Source organism: Schistocerca piceifrons, chromosome 2, assembly GCF_021461385.2.
Source record: "Schistocerca piceifrons isolate TAMUIC-IGC-003096 chromosome 2, iqSchPice1.1, whole genome shotgun sequence".
Taxonomy (NCBI): Eukaryota; Metazoa; Arthropoda; class Insecta; order Orthoptera; family Acrididae; genus Schistocerca; species Schistocerca piceifrons.
The window spans coordinates 467,214,856-467,238,909 of record NC_060139.1 but is presented as its reverse complement, the minus strand read 5'-3'; the positions used below and the strand labels follow the sequence as shown (position 1 = coordinate 467,238,909).

The 24,054-nt window shown below is 45.6% G+C and overlaps 1 protein-coding gene across 1 annotated transcript in view; it reads left to right on the top strand.

Annotated features, from left to right (window-relative positions):
• Window positions 1-24,054, top strand: part of LOC124775491 (homeobox protein OTX1) — a 107,928-nt gene that overhangs the window by 37,793 nt on the left and 46,081 nt on the right. Inside the window, exons 3-4 of the mRNA XM_047250324.1 lie at window positions 3,067-3,169; window positions 21,997-22,196. Of these exons, the coding sequence (XP_047106280.1) occupies window positions 3,067-3,169; window positions 21,997-22,196 (303 nt within the window). The remainder of the gene's footprint in view (window positions 1-3,066; window positions 3,170-21,996; window positions 22,197-24,054) is intronic.

Here is a 24,054-nt window from a genome sequence, read left to right as displayed (position 1 = left end):
CGAATAGCGCGAGCTGGGTTTCACATGACCGCCTTTTTCGAAACCCATGCTGATTCCTACAGAGTAGATTTCTAGACTACAGAAAAGTCATTATACTCGAACATAATACGTGTTCCAAAATTCTACAACTGATCGACGTTAGAGATATAGGTCTATAGTTCTGCGCATCTGTTCGACGTCCCTTCTTGTAAACGGGGATGACCTGTGCCAGAAGTAACATCGTTCTGCCCTACCAAAATATTGGAAGAATGGTGGCCGCCTTGCTCGCCGACGATTGTCGTCCAGGGTAGTGCATCGCTGAACACAATGCGAAGCCATTCATCAACGGTCCATGCTTTCCGGTCACGGAATCATTCCAAACGCGTAGATGTGTAACGATTCTCATGCGCTCAATGCACAATACGCGATCCTCCCTTGTGCTGGTCAGAAGTGGTCGACCGGAATTTTAATGACCGGTATGGCTGCCCTCAAGTTCCCATGCAGTCCACCACCGAGCCACTGTCACTTCCGAATGCCCCTAAAAAACTAATCGACCGGCCGGTCAGACGGAAGACCGACAATTTAGCGCCCCCCCCCCCCACCCCCCACCCGCCCACCAAACTCTGTCAGGTTCCGAAAACGCAGTCACACACGAGGACGTTACATCTTCGTGTCCTTCACAGCTATCACCCAACGTAAGATGCTGTCCTCTCTCCTTTACACGCTACCAGGCCTGGTAGCTACACTAAACACGATCAGCATTAATGAACTCTGCTGACCGTTCTACCTGTGATAGACTCTATTCATTTACATGCGCTCCAATGGCGAGTACGTGAGCGAAGTGACATTGACATCCGACCATACATTTGCATGCTTTACTTTTTTTATCAGGCCGTGTATATTTCCAATTTTCAGTATATCGTTTCTGTTTATTGCAAAAATGGTTCAAATGGCTCTGGGCACTATGGGACTTAACATCTGTGGTCATCAGTCTCCTAGAACTTAGAACTACTTAAACCTAACTAACCTAAGGCCATCACACACATCCATGCCCGAGGCAGGATTCGAACCTGCGACCGTAGTAGTCGCGCGGTTCCGGACTGAGTGCCTAGAACCGCTAGACCACCGCGGCCGACTGTTTATTGCACTCTACATCTTATATCCTCTTCACTTCTGCCGTCGTCAGTTTTTTCGCTAGGCAAGTAGCAAAACTCGCCTACTACTTTCAGCATCACGTTTCCTAACCGAATTCCTTCATTATCACCTGACCTCATTACACTTGTTTTATTTACACTATGTTCATTCCTTGCATAAAAAACCTTCAAATTGGAAAATAAGCTCACAAATGAGCATATATTAATATTAAACGGCACAAATTTCGACTCTGATAGCGCTTTAAGCCAGAAGTAACGGCTTACAGCCACCACTTTGAACGGTCTTTATTTTCTGGAATTGTAAATCGTGCACGTGTCTCATCTTAAGTACCAAATTTGCTCATAAAACCAACTGATTTCATTGTGAAATTCTCTTTCACATTTAGTTTTAGTCAACCTTCAACAAATACGACTCCTACTAGCACAAAGGTGTCTCATAGTTAATTCTTCCAAATTCCTACGATGTCACGTATTTAATGTTAACTTTCATTTGCGATAGCAAGTTTGGGATATCTTTCACGTCAACGACTTTCAGGAGAAGTAATCCCCGTTTGAATTCAGTCACCCATATCATACCACAAATGGAAGGACAGACGTCCTGTTAACGTCCCCTAACTTTGGATGGGTAATCGCACTCTATAAGCTATCCGAATCAAAGAATTTTATAGTTGCCCGGTATTTCAGTTATCCACCGAAACGAAGTCACGCTAAACTTTTGTATTAACAGACTATTCCAAAAATTAAGTTCACACTAGAGTTGCGTTATTGCGTAACGTAACGACATAACAAAAGGAAACTCTCATTTAACCCTGTGTTACATGGTGTTACCATTTGGCAACAAACCATAAATTTACGTATAACGATAGGGAAACCACTCGTTTGATGTTGGCCGCGCGGGATTAGCCGAGCGGTATTGGGCGCTGAAGTCATGGACTGTGCGGCTGGTCCCGGCGGAGGTTCGAGTCCTCCCTCGCGCATGGGTGTGTGTGTTTGCCCTTAGGATAATTTAGGTTAAGTAGTGTGTAAGCTTAGGAACTGATGACCTTAGCAGTTAAGTCCCATAAGATTTCACACACATTTGAACATTTTCGTTTAATGTTGCCGTCTGGTAACACACACAGTCTGGTTACATCCAGCTAGACTGTCTAGCGTCATTAAGTTGGCAGAAACAGTTCAAAATCGATAATCTTTTCTCTGAAGGTCGAGTGTATGTAAACAAACACGAAATCAGATAAAAAGGGAATTATTTCTTATGTTAAATGATAGTACAGACTATGTTTCATTGTCTCTGTAACTGAACAATTAATAATCAATCAATGTATTGAAGAAATCGAAATTAAATAAAAGTTTCTTTTTCGACCTGTATTTTGTGTGTCAAGCTCTATCCCCTGATTTTTTCACTGATAATGGTTTCGTAAAGAAAGTCACGCAATAGAGGATCAAATTAACTTAGTCGGTATGCCAGGGTACAGACATATTTGCTTGCTTCAGTGATAGGATACCCCCACATTTAAACAGGATGGGACATGAAACCGACAGTTTCCTTTTTTAAATGAATCAGCCTAGCATTCGCCTTAAGTTACTTTGGATTCCGGCCGAGTATTTCGACACTGCTCTTCGAGAAGGCATGTCTTGTGGTTGTATCAATGCGTCACTTAGTTGCACTTAGTTCATAGCTCTACGTCCGTGTCTCGATGCAATCATTTGTCAAGAACTCTCCAAGATGTGTGTATGTAGTGTAACAGGTACTTTGCAAAAATTTCTGAGAGTGTAAACACGAGTTGATAAAACTATTCAAATGTTTTAGAATTCATTCCTATACAAAGAACCTACTTTTTTATTTCTTTAAGATTTGTAACAGCGATAGTAGACAGATGATACAACTTTTATAATTTTGTAATGAATTTATGTGTGACATGCTACAATGTTTCAGCAGCCATGGAGACTCCTACCCAGACGCCGACGACGACGTCCAAGAAGTCAGAGTCGAAGAGCAAAAAGAGTGACAATAACGGAGTGAAGAAGAAGAAAACGAGGTAATTATACACTAACACGCAGGTTTCACATCGAGCTTGGATCACAAATGCAGATACCTGATTCCATGCCGCCGAACCGAAGAGTTTCCTGTACCAAGAGGCACCGTATCGAAAATTTAAAACGCGTACAGGTAAAGCGGGAAAACATCATCCGCTAAGTCACAACGCGGACGAAAGTGTGTGTTGAGTGATCGTCACGAGCGGTCATTGACGAGGATTGTCATGAAAAATAAGAGGTCGACAGGGGCAAAAGTAACTGCAGAATTAAATGTCGCACTCACTTCAAAACCAAGGAATTGCAGGGTAAGCTGGAAATCGAAAACCACACGTAAGTGATGTAAATTCCCATAACAGAAAAACGTGGTACCGAAGCCATAGAACCTGGACTGTGGAGGAATGGAAGAAAGTCAGTTGGTCGGATGAGTCTTCCTTCACACTGATCCCAACATCTGCCCAAGTCTACCTCCCAAAAGTGAAATACGGTGGGGGTTCGTTGATGATCTCTGCCGCCATATGGTGGTATTCCATGGGTCCCATGGTTACTCTGAAAAGTTGCATAACTGCCAAGGATTGTCTGGCCATTCTGGCTGATCAGGTCCTTTCCATGATACAATGTTTGTTCCCCAGTGGTTATGCTGTGTTCCAAGACAACAGGGCCCATGTTCACCAAGCTCCCATCGTCCAGGAATGGTTCTGTGGGCGCGATGATGAATTATCACGTTGCCCCTGGCCACGACAGTCACCAGGTCTCAGTATTATCGAGCGTTTGTGATCTACTTTGGAGAGGAGGGTGGGTGATCGCTTACACCTTGATCATCGTTGCCACTATTTTTGAGGAAGAATGGTATATGAGTCCCTTGAAAAGCACACAAGACCTGTATTTATCTGTATAAGATGACTGGAACATAATCTACGAAGTGCGGTGCAACCCGGCATTTTTCACTGACATGAAACTTATTTGCAGTTGCAAATATGGATAACAATCAGCTGTACGAGTAACTGAATCGTGACAATGAAAATTTGTGTTGGACTGGGACTCGAACACGGTTTTCTCGCTCATGGCGAGCGGCCGCCTTACCATTAGGCTATCTCAGCACGCTTCAGCGCTAGATCTAAACTTCCATACATTGGCAATATGTGTGGTTGTGTATTCATTAGAAATGTTTCCGTACAGGTGAGCCGGCCGTTGTGGCCGAGCGGTTCTAGGCGCTCCAGTCCGGAACCGCGCGACCGCTACGGTCGCAGGTTCGAATCCTGCCTCGGGCTTGGATGTGTGTGATGTCCTTAGGTTAGTTAGGTGTAAGTAGTTCTAAGTCCTAGGGGACTGATGACCTCAGAAGTTAAGTCGCATAGTGCTCAGGGCCATTTGAACCATTTTTTTTACTCATAAAAAAATAGGAGACCTTACTATTGGGATTACCCTCGTACTTGCTGAGTCACCGCGGCTCGTTGTCACAGATTATGTTGCAATAAATATTGTGCCAGCCATCAAAATTGCTACTTCATAAATATAAGCGTCCAGTTGACACGAAGTATACTACGGTAATGATTAGCATTTCATTCCAACCACACAGACTGGGTTCGAACTTTTCGCATTGATATGTACCCCACGCCTGTGCTGCAATATGGAGCCGATAGGTTCTGAAGGAGCGCACTCAATAACATTCAGGATCTCAACTTCTCCATGCGGTTATTCGTCACTTGGACAGACGTATTGTTCGTTCGAGAGTGCATGAGCGTACAGCTACGTCACGTACCTCGAATCAGGAAAAGAACTTATTAGCAGTATGAGAATGATCCAGACGGGCAGTCCGACAACGTTTGAAGCACCACGGTCTGTCACTACGGCGACTGTTGTTGCGGCTTACCTCGACACGGCAGCAGAGAGACAATCGCCGGCAGTGGTGCGTCTTACAACAACACCGGCCACGGGTGTGGCAACCTGGTAACATACCGTCTTTTCAGACGTGTCCCGCTTCTGCGTACAGCACCACGGTTTGCGTATCGGTGTCTGCAGGCTCCGACGAGAACGAACGTTGCCAGATCGCATAAGTTATTGTCATACGGGTCCAGTACCTGGCGTGGTGGTATAGGGAGAGAGTGTGTGCGTGTTGCGCGTGCTGTCATGGCCTAAATCGAGACGCAGGGGTTTCGACTGTTGCCTTGCCTAGATTGCACATCCATTGAAAATATTTGATCATGGGTTGCCGAGAGACGACCGCCAGCACTGGTCAGCCGTTACGATTGATGACTCTAGCATAGTGGTGAATCATCATGGAATCAGGTATCCGTATTTGTGATCCAAGCTCGATGTGAAGCCAGGCTATAGTCATTGTTTCTGCCAGAGGTGATAGCTCTGCGAATTAAATTTCACACCCTGTAACCCCAAATTCACGTACAAATCTAATCATGTATTCTTCCTACTATAATAAGTAAAACTCTGTTATTGGCTATGCACCCTACTGCTGTAATTTTAATGGCCAACAGTGCAGACTGAATTCTGTAAAACTCCACATTATTACTAAAAATTTGTTTCAAACGTGTTTCCTGTAACTTCAACGACAACAGTAAATTTGTCTAACCGAACCTGAATATTTGTAGCGAAAGTGCAAGTTTTCTCATTGAAGATTCCTACGTGCATTTAGGGATACCGCATTTAGACTTACGGTGATACCCACCATTCGAGCACCAACAATTTGGCCATGTTCGAATGCACTAAGCTCCGACATAATGCAGTCACAAATTCCCAGAAATCTGTTCCGACTGCGACTAAGACTGAGACATTTCTGAGGTGCCGTTGGTGGCCAAATGGAACATTGCAACCTGCAGTCTTGGCTAGCGTCTAGTTTTATGTTCAAGCAAGCATTTCTTGCAGTGTTTCCGTATTTTCGCCCACCTCACCGTAGGTCCCCCTATAACTGGACGGGTATGTCAGAAAGTCAGAGGAAGTCAAGGCCATTCTAGTTGCATCAGGACCACACCTGGTAAGGCACAGTGATGTTCAAATGAATCTTGGGGGAGAAGACAGCTCTACCTTAATCAGCAACGAGGTGTTGTGGTGGTTAGATACTTGATTTCTCTTCGAATGGAGTTAGTTCCAAACCTCTTTTCCGTGTCACAGAAGGACTAGTACTCCATTTATAACGATCCCGATCTGAACGCGGCAATAAACTCTTATCTCCCATCAACAACCATGAGGGCTCCCCCTCTTATGCAACAGTACAGTGCAGTTCGGGCACCCTCCAGGATGACGTGGCGTCAGATGGCTTAAGCGCTGTTAACAGGTTGCAGCTTACAGGGGCAGCCATGTGTGAGCCCCGCCGCACCACACCTAACAATAAGTGACGGCGCGCACGCGACGCTCAATTGCCGACGCGAAATTGGTTCCGAGCGCGGGGCGTGAAAATTGTCGGCGGCCAGGCGAGGCGAGGTGCGAGCCGTGACAGCGCCTGTAGGCGGCAACCCGCAGCGCGTGCCGGGCCCACAGCGCGCTCGCGCTGCCAGGTGCTGCGCGCAGATGACGCCCGCTAGGGTCCGCGGTGCGTGAAGGGAGCCAACAGATGACGCCAGAGTCAGGCGCGGATCCAGGCCGGCGAGTTGGCGTTAGGACCGTGACTCCCAAAAACCTTTTCAGTATAAGCGTTTATATTTCCACAAGTATCAATTTCCAATCCATCTACGACAAAGAGGATTGGCCGGAGGATTCTTTTGTATTCATAGTAACCCAAAGAGGGTGAATAGTGAAAGTGTGAAGAACACGGGACTGTCTGCTTAATACAGCACACAGCAAAAGTTCTTCTTAGAGTTCTGAACTGAAGGCTACACGGAACGCTGGAAGAAGCACTTGGAGAGGAGCAGCATGGTTTCAGAAGGGGAAAAGGGACAAGAGATGCCACTGGACTTCTAGAAACTATTGGTTAAAGAGGTACAGAAATGTGCAAAGCATCTGCGGCCTTCAGAGACATCGAACAGGCCTTTGACACAGTGCACTGGGATAAGCTGATGGATATCTTAAAGAGAAAGGGAGTAAAGTAGAAGGAGCGAAGACATATTGCACATCTGTGCTTGAAGCAAAAGGCAAGGCATGAGACCTCGGAAGGCCGGAAGATCGAGAGAGGGGTCAGACAGAGCTGCTGCCTCTCGCCAATTCTATATAACATTTATTTGGAGGAAATATTGAAAAGTTGTTTGGATGGGAAAAAAGGCGACAGGATTGTCATGTTAAATAACCTGAACGAAACTTTCGTAGAATACTGTATAAAAATAATTAAAAAGAAAACAAAATTCATGGTTGTAGACTTAACGAAAAGAAGAATGACGTATACAGTGAGTTGACAAGTCATGGGATAGCGATGGCGGTACCATCACGTACACAAGGTATAAAAGGGCATTGAATTGGTGGAGCTGTCATTTGTACACAGGTTGTTCATGTGAAAATGTTTCCAAAGTGATTATGGCCGCACGACAGGAGGTAACAGACTCTGAACACGGAATGGTATTTGGAGCTAGACACATGCGACATACCATTTCGGAAATCGTTAGGGAATTCAGTATTTCGAAATTCATAGTGTCAAGAGTGTGTCAAGAACACCAAATTTCAGGCACTACCTCTACCACGGAGAACGCAGTGGCCGACGGCCTTCACTTAACGACCGAGAGCAGCGGCGTTTGCGGAGGGTTGTGAGTGCTAACAGACAACAAAACTGCTTAAAATAATCGCAAAAATCAATGCGGGACGTACGATGAACACATCCGTTAGGACAATGCGGCGTAATTTGGCGTTAATGAGCTATGGCATCAGAAAATCAACGCCAGTGCCTCTGCTAACAGCATGACATCGCCCGCAGCGCCTCTCCTGGACTCGTGACCATATAGTCTCTAGACGATTGGAAAACCGTAGCCTGGTCAGACAAGTCCCTATTTCAGTTGGTAAGAACTGATGGTAGGGTACGAGGGTGGCTCAGACCCCACTAAGTCATGGGCCCAAGCTGTCAAGAAGGCGCTGTGTGAGCTCGTGGTGGCTCAGTAATGGTGTAGGCTGTACTTACATGTAATGTACTGGGTCCTCTGGTCCAACTTAACCGATCATTGAGACCATTTGCAGCCATTCATGGACTTCAATTCCCAAACAATGATGTCATGTCGGTGGGTAACAGTTGTTCGCAACTGGTTTGACTAACATTCTAGACAATTCGAGCCAATGAATTGGCCTCCTAGATCGCCCGAGATGATTCCCATCGAACATTTCTGGGACATTCAGTTCCTGCATAAAATCCTGCACCGCCAATACTTTCGCCATGGTGGACGACTTTAGAGGCAGCATGGCTCGATGTTTCTGCTGGAGACTTCCAACGACTTGTTGAGTCCGTGCCACGTCGAGTTGCTGCACTACGCCGGACAAAAGGAGTTCCGACACGATATTATGAGGTATCCCCTGACTTTTGTCAACTCAGTGTAACTTAAGGAGTGAAACAGTAGAACAGGTGAGAGCATTCAGGTGTTTGGGAAGTTGAATTAGGGAAGATATGCATAGTGAACAGAATATCAAAGTAAGAATGGCACTGGCGAAACAGGCATTTCAAAAGCAGAAAAGGCTCTTAGCCAATGGTATGAACACAGAATTAAGAAATCAGCAGTGAAATGCTGGTATGGGGCGTGATCTTGGATGGAGCATAAACATGGACATTTAGATACCTGGACTAGAGGAGAATTGAAGCTTGTGAAATGCGGATATGACGCAGACTGGAGAAGATCAGTCGGACTGATAAAGTCAGGAATAAGGAGCTACTGAGAAGAATTGGGTAAGATCAGAGGACGTTACTGACAGTGAAGAAGAGGAAACTAATTTGGACAGGACATAATCTGAGGCGAGGTTGTCTTTGGGTGGAGGTAATTGAAGATTTTATTCCAGAGAAGAGTGGTAAGGGCAAAATAAATTACCAGATGCTGGATGACATCAGCAGATCGCAAGGAGAGTACCAAAGATCGAAGAGGAAAGCAGAGGACAGAGTAACATGGAGGGTTATGAAGTCTAAAGGAAGAGAAACCAAATGATGATGAATTTCAAATTTTTTCTTCAGAGAATAAAGTAGCACGAAAACCAATAATCTCGAAAATGACAAGGAGTTTTAGAAATTACGAGCTATTTTTGACACGGGATATTTTTCAATTGCTTGCTTCAAGACCTGTCGACTTAAATGTGCTCGTGGCCTTCCGGCGAGGAAGAAGCGTACATTCGCAGGCTGACCACACTTGCTGCCAAAGCAGAGTTCGTCACACTTCGTGAGACCACAGATTAAACAAGCAGACAGCAGGAAGTTGAAGTAGGCAAGACAGAACGGGAAAGACCCTCCACCAAGAAAAAATAACAGAAAGGCTGACTCTTCGCATGTAGGTCAAAATGACTGATAGCAAAAGTATACCCCTCATCCACATAGCCATAGACCGAAGACCTGTTTTCACAATGATTGTGTCAAATGATGTACTGATAAAAGCAAGTGCACACTTTGTAAATAACGACCTAGTCAATAGGTGAGAGTTTGTTATCATTATTCTTCCCAGAGAAGTTACATGATACATGCACTTCTCTAATTTTCTGACGAATACTTTTTAAATGCTGTGTTTCTCTGCACTGTTATTTCTTACAAGTTATTCTGAAGCGATATACTGAGGATTGATGTACAGAAAGTATTATTGTTACCGTATTACAACAGTTATATATTATATTGTTATTAAACAATTTATTATTTCAGTATTAAACATTTTATATATTTTGTTGTTAGTATTATGAAATGTGATCAAGAAATAAAAACAAGGATAGTGTTATTGTGATCTACAGTCTGAAGACTGGTTTCAAGCAGTTCCCCACATTACACTATTCCTTGCAAGCCTCTTCATCTCTGAATAACTACTGCAGCCTACGTCCGTTTGAACCTGGTTAATGCATTCGCGCCTTCCTCTAGAATTTTTACCCCCACACTTCCTTTCACTACCAAGTTGACGATTCTTTTATTACCTCGGGATATGTTACATCAAGCGATTCCTTCTTTTGGTCAAGTTGTGGCATAAATTTCCTTTTTCCCCAGTACGATTCATTAAACGCTCATTAGTTATTCTATCTATCCGTGAAACATTCAGTATTCTGCTGTAGCCCCACATTTGAAAAACTGCTACTCTTTTCATTTCTGAACTACTTATCGTTCACTTTTCACTTGCGTACGAGATTACCCTCCAGTTAACAACCTCTAGAATATGCTTCCAGTGTAAAACCGAATGGCATCTGTTACATGCAGAGCAGAGGCTGAGTAGACTTCCGTTCAAAATATAATTGATACCATTCGGTATTTGGAGCGTATGTCGCCGTCGCTTTAAACGTTATATGATGATGGTCTTCTACCCAAAGTGCAAACAACATTAACGTTAAATAAACACGACTGACACTGTTATTTAGGGTTCTGTACCTCAATCGGTCAAAATTAAACGCTTAACACTGAAGAGCGAAAGAAACTGGTACACCTGCCTAATATCATGTTGGGCCTCCGCGAGCACGCAGAGGTGCTGCAACACGACGTGGCATGGACTCGACTAATATCTGAAGTAGCGCTGGAGGGAATTGACACCACGAATCCTGCAAGGCTGTCCATACATCCGTGAGAGCACGAGGGGATGGAGATCACTTCTGAACAGCACTTTGCTAGGCATCCCGGATATGCTTAATAATGTTCATGTCTGGGAGTTTGGTGACCAGAGGAAGTGTTGAAATTCAGAAGACTGTTCCTGGAGCCACTCTGTAGCAATTCTGGACGTGTAGGGTGTCGCATTGTCCTGCTGGACTTGCATAAGTCTGTCGGAATGCACAATGGACATGAATGGATGCAGGTGATCAGACAGGATGCTTACGTACGTGTCACCTGTCAGAGTCGTATCTAGACGTATCAGGGGTCCCATATCACTCCAATAGCACACCCCCCCCCCCACACACAAACCATTACAGAGCCCCCACCAGTCTGAACAGTCCCCTGCTGACATGCAGAATCCGTGGATTCATGAGGTAGTCTCCGTACCTGTACACGTCCATCCGCTCGATACAATTTGAAACGAGACTCGTCCGACCAGGCAACATGTTCCCAGTCATCAATAGTCCAGTGGTGTTGATGGCCACAGGCGAGGAGTAACCCTTTGTGTCATGCAGTCATCAAGGATACACTAGTGGGCCTTCGGCTCAAAAAGCCCATAACGATGATGTTTCGTTGAATGGTTTGCACGCTGATACTTGTTAATGGCCCATCATTGAAATCTGCAGAAATTTGCGGAAGGGTTGCACTTCTGTCACATTGAACGAGTTTCTTCAGTCTTCGTTGGTCCTGTTCTTACAGGATTTTTTTCAAGCAGCAGCGATGACGGAGATTTGATGTTTTACCAGATTCCTGATATTCACGGTATACTCGTGAAATAGTTGTACGGAGAGATCCGCACTTCATCGCTACCTCGGAGATGCTGTGTCCCATCGCTCGTGCGCCGACTATAACACCAAACTGAAACTCAATTAAATCTTGATAAGCTCCCATTGTAGCAGAATAAACCGACATAACAGCTGCGCCAGACACTTGTCTTAGATAGGCGTTGCTGACGGCAATGCCGTGTTCTGCCTGTTTACATATCTCTGTATTTGAATGTGCATACCTACACCAGTTTCTTTGGCGCTTCAGTGCAGGATCACTTTGTGGTCCGTCTGCCTATCCGACTGTTCGAAATCCTTTTTCTCGGGAACGGGTAGATGTATCAAGTCGAAATTTATGCCACACACTAAGATCTATGGTCCCTTGGTGGTATAACAAATGTTGGCTTCAAACGAGGCGGTCATTTATGTCACATATTTTGTACTCGCAAACCCACTCATCAAAACATAGTACTTTCCTTTAGTCTAGAAAGATGAAATTTGGCGAGAAAAAAGGTTTCATAGTACAAGTGAAGGAAAAAATCTGAAGTTGTTGATTTTTAATTACTTCACACAAAAAATTTCTTTTGCCATCCGATTATTTATCTGTCCCTCTGTTTGTTGAGACACCTTTTTCTCCCCGAGCGAGTTGGCGCAGTGGCTAGCACACTGGACTCATATTCGGGAGGATGACAGTTCAATCCCGCGTCCGGCGATCCTGATTTATGTTTTCCGTGATTTCCCTAAATCGCTCCAGGCAAATGTCGGGATCGTTCCTTTGAAAGAGCACTGCCTACTTCCTTCCCCGTCCTTCCCTAATCCGATGAGAGCAATGACCTCTCTGTCTGGTCTCCTCCCCCGAAGAATCCAACCCAACACCTTTTTCTCATGAACGGGAAGACGTATCAAGTTAAAATTTGTGTCATATTTAGAAGTCTCCAGTTCTTTGGTAGTGTAAAAATATTAAGCTTCTACGTCATTGCAATCAAAAGATGCAACCATTTATGTCATATACACTCCTGGAAATTGAAATAAGAACACCGTGAATTCATTGTCCCAGGAAGGGGAAACTTTATTGACACATTCCTGGGGTCAGATACATCACATGATCACACTGACAGAACCACAGGCACATAGACACAGGCAACAGAGCATGCACAATGTCGGCACTAGTACAGTGTATATCCACCTTTCGCAGCAATGCAGGCTGCTATTCTCCCATGGAGACGATCGTAGAGATGCTGGATGTAGTCCTGTGGAACGGCTTGCCATGCCATTTCCACCTGGCGCCTCAGTTGGACCAGCGTTCGTGCTGGACGTGCAGACCGCGTGAGACGACGCTTCATCCAGTCCCAAACATGCTCAATGGGGGACAGATCCGGAGATCTTGCTGGCCAGGGTAGTTGACTTACACCTTCTAGAGCACGTTGGGTGGCACGGGATACATGCGGACGTGCATTGTCCTGTTGGAACAGCAAGTTCCCTTGCCGGTCTAGGAATGGTAGAACGATGGGTTCGATGACGGTTTGGATGTACCGTGCACTATTCAGTGTCCCCTCGACGATCACCAGTGGTGTACGGCCAGTGTAGGAGATCGCTCCCTACACCATGATGGCGGGTGTTGGCCCTGTGTGCCTCGGTCGTATGCAGTCCTGATTGTGGCGCTCACCTGCACGGCGCCAAACACGCATACGACCATCATTGGCACCAAGGCAGAAGCGACTCTCATCGCTGAAGACGACACGTCTCCATTCGTCCCTCCATTCACGCCTGTCGCGACACCACTGGAGGCGGGCTGCACGATGCTGGGGCGTGAGCGGAAGACGGCCTAACGGTGTGCGGGACCGTAGCCCAGCTTCATGGAGACGGTTGCGAATGGTCCTCGCCGATACCCCAGGAGCAACAGTGTCCCTAATTTGCTGGGAAGTGGCGGTGCGGTCCCCTACGGCACTGCGTAGGATCCTACGGTCTTGGCGTGCATCCGTGCGTCGCTGCGGTCCGGTCCCAGGTCGACGGGCACGTGCACCTTCCGCCGACCACTGGCGACAACATCGATGTACTGTGGAGACCTCACGCCCCACGTGTTGAGCAATTCGGCGGTACGTCCACCCGGCCTCCCGCATGCCCACTATACGCCCTCGCTCAAAGTCCGTCAACTGCACATACGGTTCACGTCCACGCTGTCGCGGCATGCTACCAGTGTTAAAGACTGCGATGGAGCTCGGTATGCCACGGCAAACTGGCTGACACTGACGGCGGCGGTGCACAAATGCTGCACAGCTAGCGCCATTCGACGGCCAACACCGCGGTTCCTGGTGTGTCCGCTGTGCCGTGCGTGTGATCATTGCTTGTACAGCCCTCTCGCAGTGTCCGGAGCAAGTATGGTGGGTCTGACACACCGGTGTCAATGTGTTCTTTTTTCCATTTCCAGGAGTGTATTTTGATACTGGTAAACTCACTCATTCCAGCCTATGGGGTACTTCCCCTTGACGTAGAAACATAAAATTTGCCAAGAAGAAAGATTTCACGGTACAAGTAAAGGCAAAAATTTGGAAATTGTTAATTTGTTATTATATCATATGAAAAATATTTCTTTTGTCATTTACTATCTGACTTCGAAGTTGAAATTAAAACATTCTGGAAAGTGTTGGATATCCTGGGAGCGGTATCCTGCTAGTATCAATGTCGGTGACCGGCAAGAATCGCAGAGATCCGCGATTCCCAGAATGGATGAACTGTCTATATACGTAATTAAGTTTGTGCGGAATCTTTAGTGTGCGAGTCCTACTCGCAGCTGTCAATTTTTTATAATTCAGTCATTTATTTTACTGCCGAAATAGCATAACTCACCTATTTTTAGTATCTTATTTTCTAATCTAATGTCTGTCTCTGTAGCTGAGTGACCAACGTGTCTCACTACTCCGCGGAGGACGTGGGTTCAATTCCCGGTAGCGTCAGGCATTTTCCTTTAGTGAGAGGACTGGGACGGGATGCACTCACACCCTGACGCCAAATGAGGAGCTACTTGAGTTAGAAGCAGCCTGGAGAGCTCATACTGGTCGGGGGAGTGAAGTGTTGACCTTATCCCCGCCATACAAAATTCAAATGATGGCACTGGCAGATAATAACCGACGAACGGTCGGCTGGAATGGGAAAATGTCAGCACTGAATGGTCAGTCAGTACTGGAATGTGGAACTGGAATTTTCCAATTTATTTTCGTCAGCATCGCTTGACTTAATTCCCCTATATTCCAGTTGTTTTCTTTTTTTTCTTTACTGCCTCTTTTTCCACAGTCGACTACATTCCGTTACACCGTGATTTGTTCATATGTATCTCATGGTCTCGTCTCTAGCCAATATCCGTTAGGTTCTACATCTACATCTATATCATTACTCTGCAAAGTTCCTGGCAGAGGGTTCACCGAACCACCCTTAAGCTACTTCTCTACCGTTGCACTGTAACAGCGAGCGGGAGAAACGAAAATTTAAATCTTTCCACGCGAACTTTGATTTCTCTTATTTCGTTATGATGATCATTTCTCCCTGTGTAGGTGGGCACCAACAAAATATTTTCACACTCTGAGTTGGTGATTGAAATTTCATGAGAAGGCCCTGCCGCAGCGAAAAACGCCTTTGTTTTAATGACTGCTACGCCAATGCGTGTATCACATTCCCTATTTCAGGATAGTACAAAACGAGTTGCCCTTCTTCGAACTTTTTCGATGCCGTCCATCTGGTGCGGTTCCCACGCGCCCTATTCCAGAGGAGAATGGAGAAGAATAGTGTAAGCAGTTTGTTTAGCAACCTGTTACATTTTCCAACTGTTCTGCCAATAAGTCGCAGTCTTTGGTTGGCTTTCCCCACAACATTATTTGTGTGATCTCTCCAATTTAGGTTATTCGTAATTGTACTCTTTAAGTACTCGTATTTCGTTGAGTTTACAACCTTTAGATTTGCGTGATTTATTGTGTAACTGAAATTTAGCGGATTCCTTTTAGTGCTCATATGGATGACTTCACACTTTTCGTGACGTAGAGTCAATTGCCGTTTTTTGCACCATAATGTATCTTGCCTAAATCATTTTGCAATTCGATTTGTTCCTCTGATGATATTACATGACGGCAAATGACAGCACCATTGCAAGCAGTCTAAGAGGAGTTCTCAGATTGCCTCCTAAATCGTTTATGTAGCTTAGGAACAAAAGAGGGCCTATAACATTTTTTGGGGGAACGCCAGATATTATACTTCTGTGTTGCTCGATGACTCTCCGTCAATTATTAGGAACTGTGACCTTTATGACAAGAAATCACGAATCCAGTCACAGTCCGTTCAAGTGCTCTTCCAAGTCTTTTGGCGTCTCTCACAGAATTACAAACCATATCAATCCCTACATGTTGTTGTTGTGGTCTTCAGTCCAGAGACTGGTTTGATGCAGCTCTCCATGTTACTCTATCCTGTGAAAGCTTCTTGATCTCCCAGTACCTACTGCAGCCTACATCCTTCTGAATCTGTTTAGTGTATTCATCTCTTGGTCTCCCTCTACGATTTTTACCCTCCATGCTGCCCTCCAATACTAAATTGGTGATCCCTTGTTGCCTCAGAATATGTCCTACCAACCGATCCCTTCTTCTAGTTAAGTTGTGCCACAAATTTCTCTTCTCCCCAATTCTGTTCAGTACCTCCTCATTAGTTATGTGATCTACCCATCTAATCTTCAGTATTTTTCTGTAGCACCACATTTCGAAAGCTTCTATTCTCTTCTTGTCTAAACTATTTATCGTCCATGTTTCACTTCCATACATGGCTACACTCCATACAAATACTTTCAGAAAAGACTTCCTGACACTTAAATCTATACTCGATGTTAACAAATTTCTCTTCTTCAGAAACGCTTTCCTTACTATTGCCAGTCTACATTTTGTATCCTCTCTACTTCGACCATCGTGAGTTATTTTGCTCTCCAAATACCAAAACTCCTACTTTAAGCGTCTCATTTCCTAATCTAATACCCCCAGCATCACCCGATTTAATTTTACTACATTCCATTATCCTCGTTTTGCTTTTGTTGATGTTTATCTTATATCCTGCTTTGAAGACACTGTCCATTCCGTTCAACTGCTCTTCCAGGTCCTTTGCTGTCTCTGACAGAATTACAATGTCATCGGTGAACCTCAAAGCTTTTATTTCTTCTCCATGGACTTTCATTCCTACTCCGAATTTTTCTTTTGTTTCCTTTACTGCTTGCTCAATATACAGATTGAATAACATCGGGGATAGGCTACAACCCTGTCTCACTCCCTTCCCGACCACTGCTTCACGTTCATGCCCCCTTCATCTCTACATAATCCAAGCAAAAACCTAGTGAAGTGAGAGCGCCTGCTGTGCTGCTGACGGGGTGGGGTCCATCTGGTGGCGGGGCGCCGGCCGCCAGGTGGGCGCTTCCCTGCGCACACCGCCAGCCGCTGGGCCCTCGCCTCGGGAGGCGCAGTTTGCCTGGCTGCGTGTGCAGCGGCCTCAAACTAGCTCCAATTACACACGGGCTGCGGAAGACATCAGTATAGCAGGATAATCAGTACAGCAGATTAAAAAAAAATCTGAATTTCATTACCCAGCTTGAATCACATCAGCGCGTTCGAAGCTCTTATCAGGAGCTGCCATGGAACTGTGGAAAACATTACGAAAGTGTGATCGTCGCCCACGACGGTTGGCGTTCGCTTCGGCCACAACTGCAATCTGCTTTAATTTTTAAAAAAGTAAATCAGTCATCACCCCAAAAGTTGGTTTGAACGTCACAACCAAGGTCCTATTGTTGGTGATATGCCCCTACCTCTCTCCGACCTCTGAACTGACTTACTCATCAGTTACACTGGCATCTACAGCTTAAGTGGTCTCCGAACCAAGCTTAGCTCAACAATTTTCACGTAAACAGACACTGACAGAGGTTAAAGAAGCGGTAAGTGCAGGAACAGTTCGTAATACAGACCAGAAACGAACCCCTTTCCATTAATAGTGTGGCACTTTACCAAATGGGTATAGGCTTCCATTACTCTAAAAATACTTGAATAGGCACCGAAACGTTTCTATCTCAAAACTTGCTATTTTCTGGGAAATTCTTTCAAAGTAAGTATGTTGTGAATCGCAACAGTTCAATGATAATGCTTTGGACACGGCTCTTCGTAGGGCACCTCAAGAGATATCCCGGAACGACACTTGATCGTTTTCATTTGTGTATTTACTACACATATTCATCTATTTCTTTAGTCATTTTAATGTAGTACACGCGCTGCATCTTTATTCATTTAATTTATTTACTTCTCTCCATCGTTGTACTTTTTTAAATACGAAGGTTCCCCAGAAAGTAATGCACCGAATTTTTTTTCTTCAACAATTCTTTATTGAACGTAATGGAAATTACACACACAAAAGAGGACGTTTTATCTACACACCCCATTCTTCCTCGTAATCTCCATCCCGTCCTGTGGCCTTCCTCCAGTGCGAATCAAGGGCGTGTATGTCCTGTCGGTACCCATCCTTGTTCTGGTGGCGGAGACACTGCCTCACTGTGTGAATCGCCTCCTTATCGTCCCCATCCGACGGGCGGATCCATCATCAACAGCGTCACATACCCTCACTTCGAAGGACACTGCACAGGGGTTTGGAATCTAATCCAGGACATTGGCGCTAAGACTTGAACTTCACACCACCAACTCTCCTCCTCTTGTCGGCCAAATACTGGCAGTGAAAATTTTATCCGCCACCAGGATTCGAACCAGCGTACCTCCGACTCGGCAGCAACCACAAAGGCGTGTGTTAGCAACCTTCTCTTTACGAGGGTAGACCTTTTTTAACATCCGATCGGTCGTGAAATAGAAACCACAGCGAAATTCAATCCTTTTTATTTTCAGGAGTTAGGTACGCCTTCCAACTACTTCTCTACACAGTCGTCACCACTACTTAGACATTTCTCGCAGCGTGGTACCAACTTTCCTATACCTTCGGCATAGAAGGCAGCTGCCTGTGATTTCCGTTAATTCCCTACGCTGCTCTGAGCTCGTTGTCAGTGCCAAAATACTGTCCTCATAGCCAGCGGCCCATGTGAATAAAAAGATGAAAATTAGAGGCACCCTATTCCGGGCTGCAAGGTGGGTGATCTAACATTTCCCATATAAAACGCTCCATGAGCATCTTCGTTGCACGTGCAGTGTGCGGCCGAGAATTGTCATGAAGAATGAAACGCATGATAGTTGCGTGATATGGGCTGCATGAAATCGTGCAAAATACCTCGACAGGCAGTTCACACTAGGCGGAAGACACTATTGTTGTAGGTATCTGTAGATGCTCACTTTTTGCTCATGACTGATAAGTTCGACGCGACGCGATAGACGGGCATACTAAAGACACTGCGTAACACATCTACGCGGAGCATCAACGCATTTACACTGTGGTTTTTATTTCGCTACTAATCTGAGGTTTAAAACAAAATAGCCCTCGAACATTGTTCGAGATTTTCCACGTTTTTCCTTTATTTCTTTTTAAATGTCCAAGTCTCTAACAAGGAAGTTTCGCCTTGGCTACGGAGGAGGCTTAATTGTTCAGTCTCTTACCCTTGTGTTGGCCAGATAGCTTCTTGCAGCCTCAGAGTCTACTCGTCTCCCCAGCTATTTCTCTTTTCTCCCTACCCATGAACACACCTGACCAGCGCCACTTTTCATGTCCCGTTCCTTCTTCCCCTTCCTTGCACAGTCGCCTACTTCCCACCCCTACTGCAAAACCACCCAATTGATTGCCTCGGAATTCGTAATACCAACTTTCTATCAGTAATGTAAAAATTCTCCGCCATACTCTGAAGACACTATCCTTGGTTCACGCCTTACCACTGTATTGTTTAGCTCATCCCGACCGTGGCACATAAGCAGCGACAAAAAAATACAAACGCAATGGTAAGCGTGTATGACAGGCTATTTGCCGTCATGCGGCAGCCCCAGGACTCGCCAAGCCGATACACTATGTTGGCTGGAACAACCCCAGTCTCTTTCGTCGAGCTTATCTGCGAGTTCCTTCAGACATTCACACAACTGCACACAACACCAACGCCACCACGTTTACACTTCTCGCTAATCGTTCTCTTTAGAAGCCTGCATTGTTATTTTGTGAAACGTACTTTCGCTCGATATTTTCCAGCGCTGCTGGTTGAAACGGCCGCGTATATGTAATAAACAAAATGTCGTATTCCAAGCATTGCTCAAATTCAAACCTCCGTGGCAGTTTCTTAGGTTCGCCGTGATATTTATTTCCATACTCTCTTTAATTACGCTGTCCCAGAAAGCTGACGTTTGTACCATGGTACTTATCTTGACGTGCTTCATTTCATGATTATATTCGTGGCAGTGCTTATAGTCAGCTGATTTACTTAGTTGCTTCAGTCGGATTGTCGCTGATATTCCATGCAACCACCCTCCCCACCCACCCCCTTTTCTTAAGACACACTACAAATTCATGAAATGAAGTAGACATCCGGCTTTCGGTTACCTAGGTCGTCTACAATATTACAAAGAAGTTTTTTTTTATCTTTGCTGACACATCCAACTAAACCAGCAAAGCAAATCAGCTGTTGCCAATGACTGACTTGAGAATAATCATCAATTGAAATACGACGAGACCATTGCTATGGTGCAAACGCCAACGTTCTGGGACAGCGCAATAATAAAGAATTCTGCTGAAATAAAATGTAGGAAAACCGAACAAACTGGAACGGAGATTTCAATTTAAATGAGGTTTGCGGTCAAGCAGTCAGTTTGTTAAGATCTCGAAGGCTACCTCATCCACCATAGCTGGGAAACGCTGAGAGACTGTGCGTTTCGTAGTGTGGGCTCTGAAAAACAATTGAACAGTAAAGGACGCAGCAGGCGCTGGGAGTGGAGCTCTGGAATAAATAGGCACGCGACACCGACAGCACTTCATAGCATGAGTGCAGTCCAGGCAGCGAGTAAAACGTAATAACATAGCTCGCAGCACCTGAAGAAGATGACTAGATCGGTCATCGAAATACCGTGCAGAAATGTGGAACAGCATATCAACTCAACATCCGCAAGCAAACCATCAACGAGTCACATCGAAAAAAAATTATGAGTTCACAACAGAGGCACGATACTTGCCAGCAGGCGTAATTTTTGACTTGTCCTTAACAATGTTAGCCACTCCTGTTGTCAAAGAGTTAGGTCAGTCTACACCAGTCCACATCAGGCTGAAATCCATTTCATATTAATCGTTCTATGCGTGACTGGGTATACGCCGTACGGTCTACGCGAGAACGTCTGTGAAACGATTCAGACTGTTTTACAATTTGTTATCTATTCAAGTCATAAAACAAATACAATACATGGTAATTACCATTACAAACAAATGAAAGATAGAATTACAAAGCTACATTACTCTTGACCAGAATCTTGCAACTTCAACTGCATCCGGTGGCGGCAGCAGAAGATCATCTTCTGTGCAAGATGCAGGGCATAGCTGAAAATCAAGTATGTGCTCCAAGGCGCGTGGTTCTCTGCAATCACAGTTGGTGGTATTCACAGTGAAGTGCCATTTCTGGAGGTTACTCCTGGATCTTCCGACTCCAGAACGAAGAGGGCTGAGTGACCTCCACACGATCCATTTTCGTTATTGCCCCGGTGGTAAAGTTTCCAAAGTAAAGGGCCAGACAGGGTGATTCTCAGATCGACATATCCACAATTGTTTTCTTGCTGTAGCTGCTGTTGTTTCCAAGATTGAAGTGGTCTTGAGGAAACTTGGGGTTACTGATATGTGCCCACGCTGTGAATGGTTTTCCTGATGAGCCTGATTTCTTCTCTCCGCATTGGCAGCTACTTCACGATGACTATCTGGTGGCGATGTACCAGAGGGTTGGTAGAGTTTTAGAAGTGACATAGCTTTAATACAACCTTTAATAAGCCTTCACTTTTCGTTTAGCGCCTTGTCGACTGTTTGGGTGGGTGTACTTGTACCAGATTGGGCACGCATACTCAGTAGCACTGTAACACGTTGCCGTCGTTCTCAGGGTTTGTGGTCGAGAGCCTCACGTGCTACCATTGATCTTTCACCTTTATCCTCTTATTCTCGCGAGGCGGTTTGTTGGTCAGAATACGATGCAGAATGGCTCCCAGATATTTTTGGATGGGTCGTATTTACTAACTCTATCCCTTGCCGTGAGATGTCAAGCTTGCCTGATTGTGCTTAAGATGAAATGCATACAGTTGTGTTTTATCTGGATTGAGTAGAAGTTGGTAATGTGTACTGATAGATAACAGTGGACGCGCTGTGTGAGCACTGCTCTGGTAAGTATGCGCAGATTATTCGGTACTGAAATGGTGCCTCGCACTGCTTCCAGGACGACGTTCACGGCGTACCAGCTGGAGGAGCTGGAGCGCGCGTTCGAGCGGGCGCCGTACCCCGACGTGTTCGCGCGCGAGGAGCTGGCGCTCAAGCTGAGTCTCAGCGAGTCGCGCGTCCAGGTGTGGTTCCAGAACCGGCGCGCCAAGTGGCGCAAGCGGGAGCCGCCGCGCAAGACCGGCTACCTCGCCACCGGAGGTCAGTCGCCCCCTCTCCAACACGCTCCAGACATCTCACTTATAGCTGGCTCCTCACTGTACGGTGAACTTACATCAGTTAGAGGGTCTACTGTGAGCTGTTTCTGACGGTCTGTTTGCCTTAGGTCCCACCCCAGTTCTCATCTAGATAAGTTTTATATGGAATATCCCCGCGAATAAGTGGTTGGTTCGAATAATGTTTCCTTCACGGAATCCAGTAAGTTGCACTTGACAGAGAATGTTCCATAGAAACGAGAGCAATATCGGGTATACTCCAAGAAAGCGTAATAGGACATCTAGTGCAGAATATTTTAATTTTTCTGCAGAGCCCGATACATTTCAGGTGCTTTTTTGCTTTTATTCTTTGCCTTAGCCATCGCACGACCAACCTGCCAACTACCAACCTACACTACTGGATATTAAAATTGCAACACCACGAAGATGACGTGCTACAGACACGAAATTTAACCAACAGGAAGAAGATGCTGTGATATGCAAATGATTAGCTTTTCAGACCATTCACACAAGGCTGGCGCCGCTGGTGACACCTACAACATGCTGACTTCAGGAAAGTTTCCAACCGATTTCTTATGCACAAACAGCAGTTGACCGGCGTTGCCTGGTCAAACGTTGTTGTGATGCCTTGATGCCTTGTGTAAGGAGGAGAAATGCGTACCATCACGTTTCCGACTTTGATAAAGGTCGGATTGTAGCCTATCGCGATTGCGGTTTATCGTATCGCGACATTGCTGCTCGCGTTGGTCGAGATCCAATGACTGTTAACACAATATGGAATCGGTGGGTTCAGGAGGGTAATACGGAACGCCCTGTTGGATCCCAACGGCTTCATATCACTAGCAGTCGAGATGACAGGCATCTTATCCGCATGGCTGTAACGGATCGTGCATCACGTCTCGATCCCTGAGTCAAACAGATGGGGGCGTTTTCAAGACAACAACCATCTGCACGAACAGTTCGACGACGTTTGTAGCAGCATGGACTATCAGCTCGGACACCATGGCTGCGGTTACCCTTGACGCTGCATCACAGACAGGAGAGCCTGCGATGGTGTACTCAACGACGAACCTGGGTGCACGAATGGCAAAACGTCATTTATTCGGATGAATCCAGGTTCTGTTTACAGCATCATGATGGTCGCATCCGTGATTGGCGACATCGCGGTGAACGCACATTGGAAGCGCGTATTCGTCGTCGACATACTGGCGTATAACCCGGCGTGATGGTATGGGGTTCCATTGGTTACACGTCTCGGTCACCTCTTGTTCGCATTGACGGCACTTTGAACGGTGGGCGTTACATTTCAGATGTGTTACGACCCGTGGCTCTACCCTTCATTCGATCCCTGCGAAACCCTACATTTCAGCAGGATAATGCACGCGCATGTTGCAGGTCCTGTACGGGCCTTTCTGGATACAGAAAATGTTCGACTGCTGCCCTAGCCAGCACATTCTCCAGATCCCTCACCAATTGAAAACATGGTGGCCGAGCAACTGGCTCGTCACAATACGCCAGTCACTACTCTTGATGAACTGTAGTAGCGTGTTGAAGCTGCATGGACAGCTGTACCTGTGCACGCCATCCAAGCGTATAAGGCCGTTATTACGGCCAGAGGTGGTTGTTCTGGATACTGATTTCTCAGGATCTATGCACCCAAATTGCGTGAAAATGTAATCACATGTCAGTTATAGTATAATATACTTGTCCAATGAATACCCGTTTATCATCTGCATTTCTTGTTGGTTTAGCAATTTTAATGGACAGTAGTGTAGATCTCATGCTAAGCTACTGATTTGTCTGTCACACTCATTGGCTTTGGCATCTCACAATCAAACTATCTC